Here is a 15,411-nt window from a genome sequence, read left to right as displayed (position 1 = left end):
TATAAATTGTATTTTGGAGTTCCCGTCGTGGCGCAGTGGTTAACAGATCTGACTGGGAACCATGAGGTTTTGGTTAGATCCCTGACCTCGCTTAGTGGATTAAGGATCTGGTGTTGCTGTGAGCTTTGGTGTAGGTTGCAAATGCAGCTCGGATCCTGCGTTGCTGTGGCTCTGGCTTAGGCCTGCAGCTACAGCTCTGATTTGACCCATAGCCTGGGAATGTCCATGTGCTGTGGGTGTGGCCCTGGAAAAGACAAAAAAAGAAAGAAAAAATTGTATCTTACTGCAACGCTGATCTCTTATACAAGCCGGGATAGTCTTCATATTGTGTTACTTATACAGTGTGGTCGTCTGCTAGTACTTCAGAACTTGAGAGGAAATTTTGCCAGTGGCTCATAATAATAAGCTCACATAAGCCTCTACAGTATTTAATAAAGAGGTAACAAAAATCGTTTTGCATAACTTAAGGCAGTCTTTATCCTGTCCTCAAATGTGTAACTACATTCGAATAATAAATATTTTGCAGTTCTTTTCAAAGGAATTCAAGGATACAAAAGGAACATCAACCTTAATTTACAAAGAGAAGTCTCCCCTGAATCTTCATGAAGTCCTTTACTGGTTCTCTCTGTTAAAGACTGTAAAGTTCTACCTGTTAAAGTACTTTTGAGAAAGTGGGGGTAGAATGAGGCTTTCGCATGCCCTTATTTGCCTTTTTTAATTTTTTTAGGAAGCACTAATAATTTTTAATACTAAAAGTCTGGCCAAGTATTTGAAAGCTATTGAAGAACTGAAAAGCAAAGTAGCTGAGGATGTAAAACTGTCTTTGGAAGAAAAGAGCAGAGATGTCTGTGCCAAATGGGAGGTAAGAACGTGCCTGTGTGTCTGGGGCTCATGCTTCTAGATCCAACCTGGACCTGTGGGTGATCAGAATCATCCTGGGTGGTCCCCTGTGTGCCCCATGTCACAGAGGAGAGGGCTCACCTCTGCAGGCCGAGCTTCTCACACCCCACGGTCAGTGGGCTTCTGTCTGCATTCAGCTAACAGCTTTTGAATACTAGAGAGTGATTGGAAAGTTAAAAGGGGGAGTCAAGGCTGTCTTTCCTTCTTTTTCTTGCACAGTGTATCTGGCAGCCGTGTCTGCCCCTGTCAGCAGGTTCCATGGATCCAGCCTCTGGTGGGTACCCCTCCTGCATGGGTTCCACTGAAGCCTCCTGGTGAGGGTGCTGGCAGCTTTGTGCCCACACTAGTGTCTGGGTCACTTTACTGCCCCATCTTTGGCTTTCATCTCTTATATAATCAATTTCCTGCATTCAGTTCCCTCTGAGCTAAATATTTAGTACTTTCTGATTTCCTGGTTGAGTTCTAACTGAGGCAACCTATTGACCCATATATATATATATATATATATATGCACTTTCATAGAAAAGAGGTACAGGCTCTGGTGGCAGACAGACCTGGATCCAGCAGCTCCCGGGGCAAGTTGCTTAACTCCTTAGCACTTCATTGATAGTTGGGAACAACCCAATTTATGTGGCAGGATTGTTGCAAGGGCTTAGATGAAGTACCCACTGGAGAGATTGTGTTCAGTAGATGTTATTTGGTATTACTGTGTGTGTGTGTGTGTGTGTGTGTGTGTGTATACATATGGAGAGACAGAGAGAGAGGGAATAAGGTAATATAATTGAATATAATTGAAGGCCTTAAAGGCCTTCTTAAAATACGTTTTAAAAATAAACTTTTAGGAGTTCCCATTGTGGCTCTGCAGAAACGAATCTGACTAGTAACCATGAGGACACAGGTTCGATCCCTAGCCTTAGTGAGTTAAGGATCCGGTGTTGCTATGAGCTGTGGTGTAGGCTGCAGACGCAGCTTGGATCCCGCATTGCTGTGGCTCTGGTGTAGGCCGGCAGCTCAGCTCCAATTCGACCTTTAGCCTGGGAATTTCCATATGTGGCAGGTGTGGCCCCTAAAAAGACAAAAACGAACGAACAAACAAAAAACCCCCCCAAAAACCTTGTAATTTTAGAATGGTTTTTAGAATTTTACTAGATTTACAGAATTATTACAGAGCTAATACAGAAAGTTCCAGTGTACCCATGCCCAGTTTCCCGTGTTATTAACATCTTACATTCATGTAGTATGTTTGTCACAAAGGACTAATATTGATACATTATTAACTAAAGTTTATACTTTATTCATATTTCCACAGTTTTCTCCTAATGTCCTTTTTCATCTGTTCTGAATACTCTTTAGGATACACATTCTAGTTACCTCTTGTTTCTCTGTAGGCTCAGATATGTTTTGTATATATTTTCTCCCAGTCCTCAGCTTGTTTTTTAATTCTAACAGTGTATTTCACAGTTGAAGCACATTTCTAATTATTAGAAAGAAAAAATATGTTTATGCTTCTTTTTCTTTCTTTTTTTTTTTTTTGGCCTTTTTAGGGCTACACTTGAAGCATATGGAGGTTCCCAGGCTAGGGGTCGAATCAGAGCTATAGCTGCTGGCCTACATCATAGCCTCAGCAATGGCAGATCTGAGCTTCGTCTGCAACCTACACCACAGCTCACTGCAAAGCTGGATCCTTAGTCTACTGAGCAAGGCCAGGGGTCAAACCTGTGTCCTCTTGGATGCCAGTCAGATTCGTTTCCACTGAGCCACGACAGGAACTTCAATATGTTAATGTGTCTGGTGTATTTTAAAACATCCTCCCCAAAGATACAGGGATGAATCAGAATTTCACATATTTTCCATTTCTATCCTTTGTTACCACAGACATTTTTGCATTTCTAATGGAAATCTTCTCAATATATCCTGTTCCCATGGTTGATATATTGATTTTTTTTATAGTCTCTTCATCATGAAATGTCTTTGTATATTCAACAACTCAAAATAGACATTGAAAAAGGAAAACTTAGTGACAATATTGCAAAACTTGAAAAACAAATAAATAAAGAAAAGAAACTAATTCGCAGAGGAAGGACCAAGGGTCTCATCAAGGAGCATGAGGTAAACAACCTGTTTCCATTCAAATTTTGTCATCATTTTGGGGTTTATCCGAAATGGTTTAGTGTGTCCTTGGCTAGGATTAAATCTGCTCTGAAAATTACATCAGCCCGGGGGATTATCCCTTATGCAGTTCAAGGTCTCCCCTGGAACCTGTGCTTCTCACTTTCTGAAGTGAGAAAAATTCCGCATTGAGTTAATATTTCATGACTTCCCTTCCTGTATCTCGGTGGCTCTGTCCTCGAGACTCTGGCTGCAAATGTGTTACCTGCTGCCCAGGTTCCCATCGTTGCTTCTGCGAAAACACAGTGTCCTCAGAAGCACAGCTTTTGTGGAAGATAGCAAATCAGGATAATAAACCAGCTGGGGCAGGTCTAATGGTCTCTTTTTTGTTCTCATCCTGTTTGATGGCTTCTAGTGTTTGATGGTACTGATCTGTCTTTTCATTTCTTTTAAAATTTCTACTGCTGTGGCTCTCTCAATATCATTCTCTTTTGCTTTATTTTATTTTATTTTTTTTGGGGGGGTGCACCTTCTTTTTAGTGTCCTTCACAAGTTTTCCTTTTTTGTGTGTGTTATACTAATGTTTTAATTTTGGGGAGGGTCTCTGTTTTTGGGCTAATTTCATGCTTGCTCCAGGCGATTTTATGTACTTTGGGGTTTTTAACTGCCCTCCCTACAATGATAGCACTGAATTCTTTTTCTCCAGTTGGGTCCTTTCCTCTGAGTCCCAAGTTCTTTTTCTACCCAGGTAGTAGAAATCACCCATGTTCTTCAGAGATGTCAAATTCAGCATGTCCAAGATATCTCCTCTTGAACGCTTCTTCCTCTTAATGTATCCTGGTCGTCAAAGGCAGTGCTGTCTCAGAGCTGCCCCCTTCCCCATCCCTCCTCACAGCCTTAGTGGAGTCACTTTTGCTGGGTCCCAACTGTCTCTCTTCAGAAGAGCTGTTTCTTTTCCTTCCCTCAGCCCCGGGGTGATTTTCTGTGTGTAGTGTCAGTTGTAACACCTTCCAGCCCTGTCACCAGAGTGATCCCTTTGAACCACTGTCACTCCCAGAACATCTCCAAACTCCTCGGAAGGCTATGGAGACCCCTCCCAGTGGGAGACCCCCTCCTACTGAGACTCTTCCCAGTGTGGCCCCAGAATGTGCCTTTGGTGCCTTTTCTGGGCTGTGCCCTGCAGTCACACTGGGACCAGTGTCCTTTCTGCCTCTGGCTCAGATGGTCCCCTCATGTGAAGGAGGCTTTGCTTGACGCCTTGAGGCACGTTGTGGCCCTGTGGTAGCACTTGTCACACTGTATGCTCATTATTTATGTGGCTATTGTGGGAGAGGAAAAATTTTTCTTCGATCCTTTAAGATATCTAGCTGGGTCTGAAAATTGAACCGACTGATTAATGAACAGGAGAAAAGCATACAGATTTTATTGAATTTTTACATGCCCATGAGAGCCTTCACAAGAGCACGAAGACCCAAAGAAGTGGCCAGAACAGGAATCTTTTATACCTTTTAGACAAAGAAACAATGCATTTGAGAAGAATTGATGAGACAGAGGAGCTCAGACTAGTAAATGGTGAAGAGGTAACTAGGAAGAGAGGGTTAGTGTAGCAGGGTTTGTTTGCAGATCCTTTGGTCTTATCTTTGGGATGATAAGAGTCTGTCTTCAGGAGTTCCCGTTGTGGCTCAGGGGTTAAGAATCTGACTAGTATCCATGAAAATGTAGATCTGATCCCTGGCCCCACTCAGTGGGTTAAGGATCTGTCATTGCCGTGGCTGTGGTTTAAGTCGCAGGTGTGGCTCCAATTCAACCCCTAGCCTGGGAACTTCGTATGCCACAGTTGTGGCCCTAAAAAAAAAAAAAGATTCTGTCTCTAGTAAAAGGAGCTTTATTTCCTGCCCTTAGGCAGAAAAGGGGGAGTCTTTTCTGCATTCACTGCTTCTTAATTACCTTCAGCTCAAAATAATTTTCATGTCAAAGAGGCACCTTTTGGCGTGAATATTGCGGTTTCCTTCCCTCAGTCACTGGGCTGCGAGGAATCCCTGTAGGGCCAGCTGCCTCGTCTTTGTTTCCCAGGCCCACTCCAACACCAGGCCCACAGTGGCCGGGCTTGTAAAAGAAACGTGTTGCTAAAGGCACACACATCTGTTAGTTTCTAATCCTTGTGGACTAATCATGTAAACTCCTTTGAAACTCATTTCCTGCGTGATTTCCCCCATCAGGCCTGCTTTTCTGAGGAAGGCAGCCTGTACCAGCTTGATCGCCACATGGAGGTCCTGCGGGAGCTGTGTGAGGAGCTGACTTCACAGAAGAGTCAACAGGAAGTGAGGAGAGCACTCAGAGATTACGAACAAAAGATAGAAAGGCTGCGGAGATGCGCTTCGGAGATCCAGACGTCACTGCAGCCTGTGGCGGGTGGCACAGTGAGAAACAAGTTAGTGCCTCATGAGAAGGGCCACACACGCATAAGGGAGAAAAGAGAGAGAAAGCCTCTTGCAAAATCAGATGTCACTCATTATTCACTGAGGATTATTCCTTTTCTTTCAGGCTTCATTTTTCTCCCTCTGTTTTAACATGCAATTGTGATTCCTTCTTAGGGGGACCCCGGACACATCTGAGAATGGAGGGAGGCAGGCCCTCAGTGAGGTGCCGTCCACCAAATCAGACAATCAGCCATCGGCCAAAAAGGTGCTAAATGTGAATAATGTTATTTTGGAAGTAAACCAAATGAAAAAAAGCCAAGTGTGCAATAATCCACTTCTCACCAAGTGTTGGTTTTAATTATCTGATTGTTTCTATCAGCTGAGAATTCCCACTTAAATAATGAAAGGAAGACTGCTTTTCATAGAATACAACAAATCAAAGCTCTGGCAAGCCTAATTTAATCTTCCCCTGAGGATACAAACGGTTCTTTCCAAGAGAGATGGTTTTGAACCATTATGAATACACACTTTCTGTGCTCGTTACTATTGAGGGCACCACAGAGGCTGAGTGTAGTTTGCACAGGTGCTTCAGCTTAACTGAAATGAACTGGTTCCCTTGTCATTTGTCTTTTTCTCATTATAATGTCTTTAACTTTCCTTGGGAGTTGGATTTTCTAAGTTCTTGAATTCCAGGTAAGTGCGGATTTGCTGGATATTACAGCCCAGACTGCCAGCCAGAAGGAGTGGGGAAGGAATGAGGTGTACTTGTTTTCAGAGGTGGGTTTCTGCCCGCCAGGCTTCTGTCTGCCTTTGACCATGGCAGTGTGGTCACAGGCAGGAACAGCACTTGGGGGCTGTGGGAACTCCTTCACCAATTAGAAGGTGAGACTCATCTAGTAAATCTTCGCTGTCCTGTGGCAAGAGCTGAGATACCTTGAATAAATTGTATTATCTCCTGGTTTGGGGAATAAAGATTTAATGATACCCCTTTAAATTGTATTATCTCCTGGTTTGGGGAATAAAGATTTTTTCCAAACAATTAAGTGTATTAAACATATTTTTATTTTGCATATTTGCTTAGGCAATGGAATCGATTAAGAATTTTAGCCTGGAATCCAGCTTAAAGCCTCAACAGGAGGAAAGCGTTATGGGGACGTACGAAAAAGATCACAGTGCATCTATAAATAGTTTACTAGAGAGGTAAACTCTTTTAAATAACTAGAAAAATCCAGCAAAAATCTTTCATCAGTGCAAACATGTTATGCTTTAATAAGTTTTTATTTTCCTTTAATCGTAATTTTCGCATGTGATTCTGTTACTTAAACAGAAATTCTCTGGGGTTTCCTCACAGACAATTAACTGTAATATGAAAGAATTTTTTTTGGTCTTATTTTTAAAATCACGGAACACTGCATTTAATTTTTTTCCAGGTATGATGCACAGAGAGAAACTCTTGAACTACACCTGCAAAACAACATTGTCAGGATTACTTCTGATTTCTCCAGTGACAAGGAAAGGAGTAGTGTTTGTCTACAGGATAAACTGACAGATCTACGGGTAAATACTGAAAGTATTACTAGAGGAGTTTTATCTTTTATTAGAAAATAATGTCCCCGTAAATATAGACTTTACCTTTTATTTTTATTTATTTATTTATTTTTCGTGTGTGTCTTTTTGCCTTTTCTAGTGCCGCTTCCCACGGCATATGGAGGTTCCCAGGCTAGGAGTCTAGTCGGAGCTGTTGCTGTTGGCCTACGCCAGAGCCACAGCAACGTGGGATCTGAGCCGCGTCTTCGACCTACGCCACAGCTCATGGCAATGCCGGATCCTTGACCCACTGAGCAAGGGCAGAGATTGAACCCTCAACCTCATGGTTCCTAGTGAGATTCGTTAATCACTGAGTCACGACGGGAACTCCTAGACTTTACCTTTTGGGTTGAGGTCTCATATGCTACATGTTTTTGTAGAACTCTCCTTGTTGGGTTGCATTTCTAACATCACCCAATCCCAGAAGGAAGGAGTTTGGTTTGGGGCCTCACTTTATTGCTCATGCTGTACTTTGATATTCTACATATTGTGGCTTGCAGAATTTTGGATTGTGTTTGGGGTAGGGATGAAGGCTTTGAATGAATTGGTTGAAACAATGTGTTTGAAGGTGGTTTCAACCAACACCACTTCTGATTTGCTCCAAAATTAACAATATGTGAAAAATCAGCGACTCTGAATATTTGATTCAGTCATCTATCATCTTGACCAAATTGTCACCTTGTCTCTCTGATGTTGGGCCATAAGAAGGGGGCAGGTAGTGGAAGGAGTTTTCACTGTAAGTGATGGATGATCTTGTGGAGGGCCATCAGAGGAAGTGCTGCATTTGACTCAGGAGCTGTAGAAAAACCACGTAGTGGTGGGTACACCAATTGTAAGTTCTACAAATGAGTATCTTCCTTATTTTGAAGATAATCTGTCCATTGCTATGCAACACTCTTGTATGCTTCAAAGTGCATTGGAATGAACCCTCACTGAAAGCCCATACAGTGGAGAAAGACGTGGGTGGTTCAGCGTCCTCTCTAATTTTCCAGTTATCTGTCTTTTATGATGCCATTTCCTGCATCACACTCTACCAAATGGCTCCCCTCTGTTTTCCATCTGAATAAGCAAAATTCATTGGTTAAAAGCTCTGTTGTTCAAGAGATGGGTTTAACACATTGCTGTCACAATTGAGAATCTGTCTTGAAACCTTATTCCTGTGACCGAATAATGAGCTGGTTAGAAAAACTATACTAATCCTTAGGGAAAGTGAAGGACAGATTATTCTGATGAGCACTCAGATTCTGTACCAGTGCCTTTTGTAAAATAAAAGAACCAAGATAAGGAGTTGGAATAGTATAGAATTTTAGATGTTTAATTATAAATCAGAAATTAACTTTATTCACTTCTCATTTGCTAGAAATGATTTTGGCTTGCTGCAATTTTCTTTTAGTTTATGTAGAAATAAAGATTTACTATCCAGAGGAAATAGCATATCTAATGGGGGATGTGTCCTTACATCTGTATATGTCTTTCTGAATTGTCTTCTGTGTATATAACTTCAGGGAAGGGAGTTTGGATTCCTTTGAAAGCCATATTGATTCCTTGACTTCACCGAATGGATCCTAAGTTCATATCATTGTTCTCTGAAGGATAGTTTACTTGTAATTAGTTGCAAAGTGTCTTTTCAAATGTATTTTCATGTGAAACTTTGTGCCTGCAATTGTGAACATCTCGTTTTGTAGGAATAGAATAGTTATGTTTATTAACCCATTTATTGATAAATTAATTTATGTGTTTCATCCAGGTCTTAAAGAATGAAACTGATGCCTGCTGGGAAGAATTTGAAATGACTTCATTGAAATTAGAGGAGCTTGAGAGTGACATGAAGAAGCCTTTTATAGTTAAGGCAAGAGATGAGTTAAAGGAAAAAGAAAGAGAGCTCCAAATGACTCTTAATATGAGGTATAATTCTGGGGTCTATGCATCATGAGTTTACTAAATTTACCAATTTTTTTTTTCTTTTCTTTTTAGGGCCATACCTTTGCCATATGGAAGTTCCCAGGCTAGGGGTTGAATTGGAGCCACATCTATAACCTATGCTGTAGCTACAGCAACCCCAGATCCTTAACCCCCTGGGTGAGGCCAGGGATCAAACCCACATCCTCATGGATACTAGTTAGGTTCTTAACCCACTGAGTCACAATGGGAACTCTGAAAAGTACCAACTTTTAAATGCTATTTTAAGAGAGGCTAGTATCATAGCAAGTGTGTTATTTTATTTAGATGTTGCGACAACCGTAAAAGAAGCTACATTGTGATTACCATTTTGATGATGAGGAAACTGCCACTGATGGAGGTTAAATTACACAACCAAGCCACATCACTGGTCAGAGACCTAAGTGGAACTTAAAGTCTGTTGAGTTCCAAAGCCTGTGCTCTTCTCACTGTCTCCCCTTCAGCCCCAGTCTGGCCACATCGCTTACCTCCTCTGGGCCTTAATCTTCTTACTTCTAAAATGAGAGGTGTTGTGTTATTCTTTTACTAGGGTGTGCATCCCCAGCACATATCCCCATTACATAGGAGCAAACTGAAGCTCAGTGTCTTTATGGTATTTATCCAAGATCATGCATTTCAGCTTATTATTGGCCTGCTCTTGAACCCTATTATATTTCCACTAATAAAATAGTTAGTATTCTTAATGAGCTTTCTTTGTCATCAAGGCAAGGTTCAATTACATTCAGTACTCTGTATTTCTAAAGAGAGGGAAAAAGGCTTAGTATGTGTTACAGCAGTTTGTCCTTCAGTATAGTGTGAATTCAACTGTCAAGAGTACTTGGATGGAGCAAGCCTTCCTTCTTTGCCCTTGTGGATCGTTGGGTTTGGGGTTTCGTGTGATGATCTGTACATATCATTGTATGTATTTTTAGTGTGTAATTATTTTCTGTTCTGGATTAAATGAAGGCATTACTCTGTTTTATATGATATCTTTCTGCTATGTTTTCCCTTAATATCTGATTTGTTTCTCATCCAGAATGGAGTCTTTGGAGGCTGCACTGAAGGTTGTGTCCCCTTTGGAGAGGGAATCGGTTCTTCTCTGTGACTCAGACCTGCTCCTCTGTGAAGTGACCCTTCAGGACTTTCACCTTAGTGATGCTGATGACACTTATCAGAACCTGAGGGTAAATATAAAATCTCAGTGTGTTTGTGGACAAATCAGTTCTTCAGACTTTTATACATGTTTGTGGAGTTTTAATTATATATCAATAGTATTTATTTAGAATATGAGCCATAGCAGGAAAATCTTCTCAACTCTTTAGTTCCTTGTCAGTTGGGAAGTAGGTACCATGGAGTAAATCATGGGCTATTTTCTTTGAATTCAAAAGGAAGGCTTGCTTATGGATGCCTTCCTTCTCCAGTGACTGAAATCCTTAATATCCCTACTAGACTCATATGCGTACATTGTTCTATTCTTCAGTGGACTTATTCCAAATCCCATCTGAAAGAAAAAATACGTAAGTTTTATTTTTCAAATTATAGACAGATGTCTCCGCAGTTCAATCTATAATTATTTTCATTGAAGCAATAGATTTATATACCTCTCTTATTTTGAGGATTGAAATATCAGGACAGGTATTAGATGATGAAACAGCTGGGCCATCTAATCATGTGTAATTAAAATGTTCCTTCTGTCAAAACTGTTGGCCTTGGTTAAACTGAGAAGCAGTTTTCCAGATGAAATCTAGTGACATAATTTGAGGTTAGTTTCTGCTGTGTGGTCTTCTGCCTCAGTCTTTTTGGTTTTTCATACCTTTATTTTAGAATATCCAAGATTCTATAGCAGAACAGATTGAAATATGTAATACTTTGGAACAGCCGGGTAACTTTGCATTGAAGGAATTAGACCCACTTGACGTGCGTGCAGCACAGAATATTATCCTGAAACACAGAATGCAACTCGAAGAAATGGGCCACAGAGTCCAAAGGAGTAAAGATGCCCTCAAAGCTCTGGAAGATTTTTTGGCTTCTCTGAGAGCAGCTGAACTCTCTGGTGAGCCTTTTACAGACCTTTCAGCTCCAGATTCACAGGTGGTACCAGAAAATACTTCAACAGTGGAAAGAAAAGAGGGAGAAATTCATTGGATGAAAGACAAGGCCAGACATTTGGATATAAGTTTGAAGATGCTTGGTATAAGCATTAGAGATACTGAAAGGGGTGAAAATACCTCCTGTGAAAAACTTCTGGATACTTTGTCCAAAAACTCATCTGAGACACAAGGCTCTGGCGGACAGAAGGAACTCACTGAAGAGGAAAAATTGCTAGTGACTTGTATTTTCAAAAATAATGAACTCCTGAAAAATATACAAGATGTACACAGTCAAATCAGTAAAATTGGACTGAAGGATCCAACCGTCCCAGCTGTAAAACAGCGGTGGGTATCATTTTTGTCCATTTCCATGCAAGATGACATTTTTCTGTTTTTTTTAACCCCCAAGGGTGTATTAGGGAAAACAAATGTTTCCTATATCTTTCTACTTCTGTTCCATCCCACTTTATCCAGGGCTCAGCATTCTTTTTTGTAAACTTTTCAAATAAGCTTCCTTTTTTGTTGATATTGTGCCTTTACAAAGTGTTATATAATTTTTTCTTTAAAGTTTTTATTCTTGTGACAGAGAAAGAGTGAAATAAGATATGTATAAAGTCCAGGAGTTCCTTCAATGTCCCTTTACATGCTGTGTGCATATTTATTTATTTATTTAAATTTTTTTAGGGCCATACCCACAGTATATGGAAGTTCCCAGTCTGGGGTCCAATTAGAGCTGCAGCCTACGGCCTATACCACAGCCGCAGCAATGCCAAATCTGAGCTGTGTCTGTGACCTACGCCACAGCTCACAGCAATGCCAGCTCTTTTAACCCACTGAAGGAGGCCAGGGACTGAACCCGCATCTTCATGGACACTAGTTGGGTTTGTTACTGCTAAGCTACCACGGGAATTCCTGCTGTGTATTTATTATGGAGTTCTACTGATGGAGGAAGACCTGGAAAACCCCACCCACTTGATAATAAACTAGTGGTGGGAGATGCACATGCCACACCTTGTCCCTACTTTTCCTTACTTATTTGGTCCCCTCCCCTGCTCCCAGCAGGATTAGGGTGGAGACTGAGTGGGAAGGCAGGGGTTTAAGAGGTAAACTAAGGTTAGTGTTGATTCTGGAGACTTAGTAGAATTTCAGGAAACTGAAGTTGGCAGCCATCTATATGAGTGTTAATATTTTATTTTGTATTTAAGTATAGTTGGTATACAATGTTGGGTTAGTTTCAGGTATACAGCACAGTAATTCAGTTATGTATACATTGTTCTAGTCTTCAGTGGATTTATTCCAAATCCCATCTGAAAGAAAAAATATGTGTTTTATTTTTCAAATTATAAACAGATGTCTCCACAGTTCAATCTATAATTATTTTCACTGAAGTGATAGATTTATATACCTCTCTTCTTTTGAGGATTGAAATATCAGGACAGGTATCAGATGATGAAACAGCTGGGCCATCTAATCATGTGTATATTCTTGCCTCCTTTGTCATATATTAATTGGCCATAAGTGGGTAGGTTTATTTCTAGGCTTTCTATCTCATTCCATTGATCTATATGTCTGTTTTTGTGCTAGTACCATACTGTTTTCATAACTGTATCTTTGTAGTATAGTCTGAAGTCAGGGAGCCTGATTCTTTCAGCTGCATTTTTCTTTCTCAGGATTGCTCTGGCTATAAGGGGTCTTTTATGTTTCCCTACAAATTAAAAAAAAAAATTCTTAGGAGTTCCCATCGTGGCTCAGTGGTTAACGAATCCAACTAGGAACCATGAGGTTGCAGGTTCGATCCCTGGACTCACTCAGTGGGTCAAGGATCTGGCGTTGCCTTGAGCTGTGGTGTAGGTCGCAGACATGGCTTGGATCCTGTGTTGCTGTGGCTCTGGCATAGGCCAGTGGCTATAGTTCTGATTAGACCCCTAGCCTGGGAATCTCCATATGCTGCAGGTGCAGCCTAGGAAAGGCAAAACGACAAAAAATAAAAATAAAAATAAATAAATAAATAAATAAATAAGATAAAAAATTAAAAAAATAGTTGTTTTAGTTCTGTGAAAAATGCCATTGATAATTTGATAGGAATTGCATTGAATCTGTAGATCAACTTTGGTAGTATAGTCATTTTAACAATATTGATTCTTCCAATCCAAGAACATGGTATATCTTGCCATCTGTTTCTGTCATCTTCAGTTTCTTTTATCAGCATCTTATAGTTTTAAGTGTACAAGTCTTTTTCTTCCTTAGGTAAGTATATTCCTAGGTATTTTATTCTTTTCGAGCAATGTTAAATGGGATTGTTTCCTTAATTTCTCTTTTTGAGCTTTTGTTGTTATTGTATAGAAATGCAGCAGATTTCTATGTATTAATTTTGTATCCCGAAACTTTACCAAATTCATTGATGAGTTCAAGTGGTTTTCTGGCAGCATCTTTAGGATTTTCTGTGTATAGCATAACATCATCTGCAAACAGTGACAGTTTTACTTCTGCTTTTCCAATTTAGATTCCTTTTGTTACTTCCTTTTTCTTTTATTTGACCTATGTTGAATAAAAGTGGCAAAAGTGGGCATACTTGTCCTATTCTTGATCCTAGCAGGAATTCTTTCAGCTTTTCACCGTTGAGAATGATGTTAGCTGTGTGTTTGTCATCTATGGCCCTTATTATGTTGAGGTAGGTTCTCTCTATGCCCACTTTCTGGAGAGTTTTTATCATCAAAGGATGTTGAATTTTATCAAAAGCTTTTTTCTCCATCTATTGAGATGATCATATGGTTTTTATTCCTCAATTTGTTAATGTGCTATATCAAATTGATTGATTTGCAGATATCAAAAAATCTTGTATCCTGGATAAATCTTATATCACTTGATCACAGTGTATGATCCTTTTAATGTACTGTTGGATTGGGTGTACTAGATTTTTGTTGAGGGTTTTTGTGTCTATGTTCATCAGTGATATTTTCCTGTAGTTTTCTTTTGCTGTGGTGTTTTTTTCTTATTTTGTTATCAAGGTGATGGTGGCCTCATAGATTGAGTTTGAGAGTGTTCCTTCCTCTGCAGTTTTTGGAATAAGTTCAGAAAGATAGGTGTTAACTCTTTTCTAAGTGTTTGGTAGAATTTTCCTGTGAAACCGTCTTGTCCTGGACCTCTGTTTATTGACAATTTTTAATCACAGATTCAATTTCAGTTCTTTTAATTTGTCTGTTCATATTTTCTATTTCTTCCTGGTTCAATCTTGGGAGATTGTACTTTGTCCATTCAAAATTTGTCCATTTCTTCTAGGTTGTCCATTTTATTGGCATATAGTTGCTTATAGTAGTCTCTTATGATCCTTTGTATTTTTGTGGTGTTGGTTGTAACTTTTCCTTTTTCATTTCTAATTTTCTTGGTTTGAACCCTTTTGCTTTTTTCTTGATGAGTCTGGCTAAAGGTTCATCAATTTTATTTACCTTTTCAAAGAACCAGCTTTTAGTTTCGTTGGTCTTTTTTATTGTTTTCTTTATCTCTGTTTCATTTATTTCTGCTCCAAACTTTATGATTTCTTTCTTCTACTGACCTTAGGTTTTGGTTGCTCCTTTTTCTCTATTTGCTTTGAGTGCTACTCTTTGAATTCTGGCATTCAGAGTCAGCCTCCAGTTCCTGAATGTGAAAATGCTAGCAAGAGTTACTTTTGTGGTACTCCTGCCCCCTTCTCAGTCTCACCCACTCTCTGTCTCTTCTGCCCTCCTCTAATCCTTAGGCTCAGTGCTCTTTAGCAGATTAAGCTCTTCCCTCTGAAATTTCCCTGAGCCCTCAGTCTCAGTGAGATTTCCATTTCTATAGCACCCCAGTTCCTAATGAGGTGAGGAACTAATTTAATTAATTTCATGATTAATTTAATTGTTAATACATTTACGGTAGTTTTATAAATAATTAGTAATAAATATTAATTTATAAATGAAAACTGTACATTTATAGATAGTAAATTGCTTTAATTTTAATTGAGTTATTAATAGAACAAGCAAGGCACTGTTTTAGGTACTGGAAATTTAGTAGTTAACAAAATAGACCAAAGTTCTTGCCCTGGAGTTCCCATTGTGGCACAGGAGAAATGTATCTGACTAGTAACCATGAGTTAGTGGGTTTGATCCCTGGCCTTGCTTAGTGGGTTAAAGATCCATTGTTGCCATGAGCTGTGGTGTAGGTTGCAGAAAAGGCTGGGCTCCTGCATGGCTGTGGGTAGGCCAGCAGCTGTAGCTCCAGTTTGACCCCTAGACTGGGAACGTCCATATGCCATGGGTGCTGCCCTAAAAAGCAAAAAAAAGAAAAAAAAGTTTGTACCCCTCACAGAGCTTATTAACTACTGGGTGGAGAAAGATATTTAGTGTGTT

General features: G+C 39.9%; 1 protein-coding gene across 4 annotated transcripts in view; it reads left to right on the top strand.

Annotated features, from left to right (window-relative positions):
• The window catches only part of SYNE2 (spectrin repeat containing nuclear envelope protein 2), a 356,033-nt gene that overhangs the window by 131,282 nt on the left and 209,340 nt on the right, over positions 1-15,411 (top strand). For all 4 annotated transcript variants that reach the window (XM_047767512.1, XM_047767510.1, XM_047767513.1 and 1 more), the window contains exons 22-30: positions 728-862; positions 2,851-3,009; positions 5,229-5,440; positions 5,604-5,694; positions 6,511-6,629; positions 6,860-6,986; positions 8,764-8,921; positions 9,991-10,138; positions 10,779-11,389. In XM_047767512.1, the coding sequence (XP_047623468.1) occupies positions 728-862; positions 2,851-3,009; positions 5,229-5,440; positions 5,604-5,694; positions 6,511-6,629; positions 6,860-6,986; positions 8,764-8,921; positions 9,991-10,138; positions 10,779-11,389 (1,760 nt within the window). The remainder of the gene's footprint in view (positions 1-727; positions 863-2,850; positions 3,010-5,228; positions 5,441-5,603; positions 5,695-6,510; positions 6,630-6,859; positions 6,987-8,763; positions 8,922-9,990; positions 10,139-10,778; positions 11,390-15,411) is intronic.

The sequence above is a fragment of the Phacochoerus africanus genome, chromosome 2 (genome assembly GCF_016906955.1).
Source record: "Phacochoerus africanus isolate WHEZ1 chromosome 2, ROS_Pafr_v1, whole genome shotgun sequence".
NCBI classification, from domain to species: domain Eukaryota; kingdom Metazoa; phylum Chordata; class Mammalia; order Artiodactyla; family Suidae; genus Phacochoerus; species Phacochoerus africanus.
This window is presented reverse-complemented; position numbering and strand designations above follow the sequence as displayed.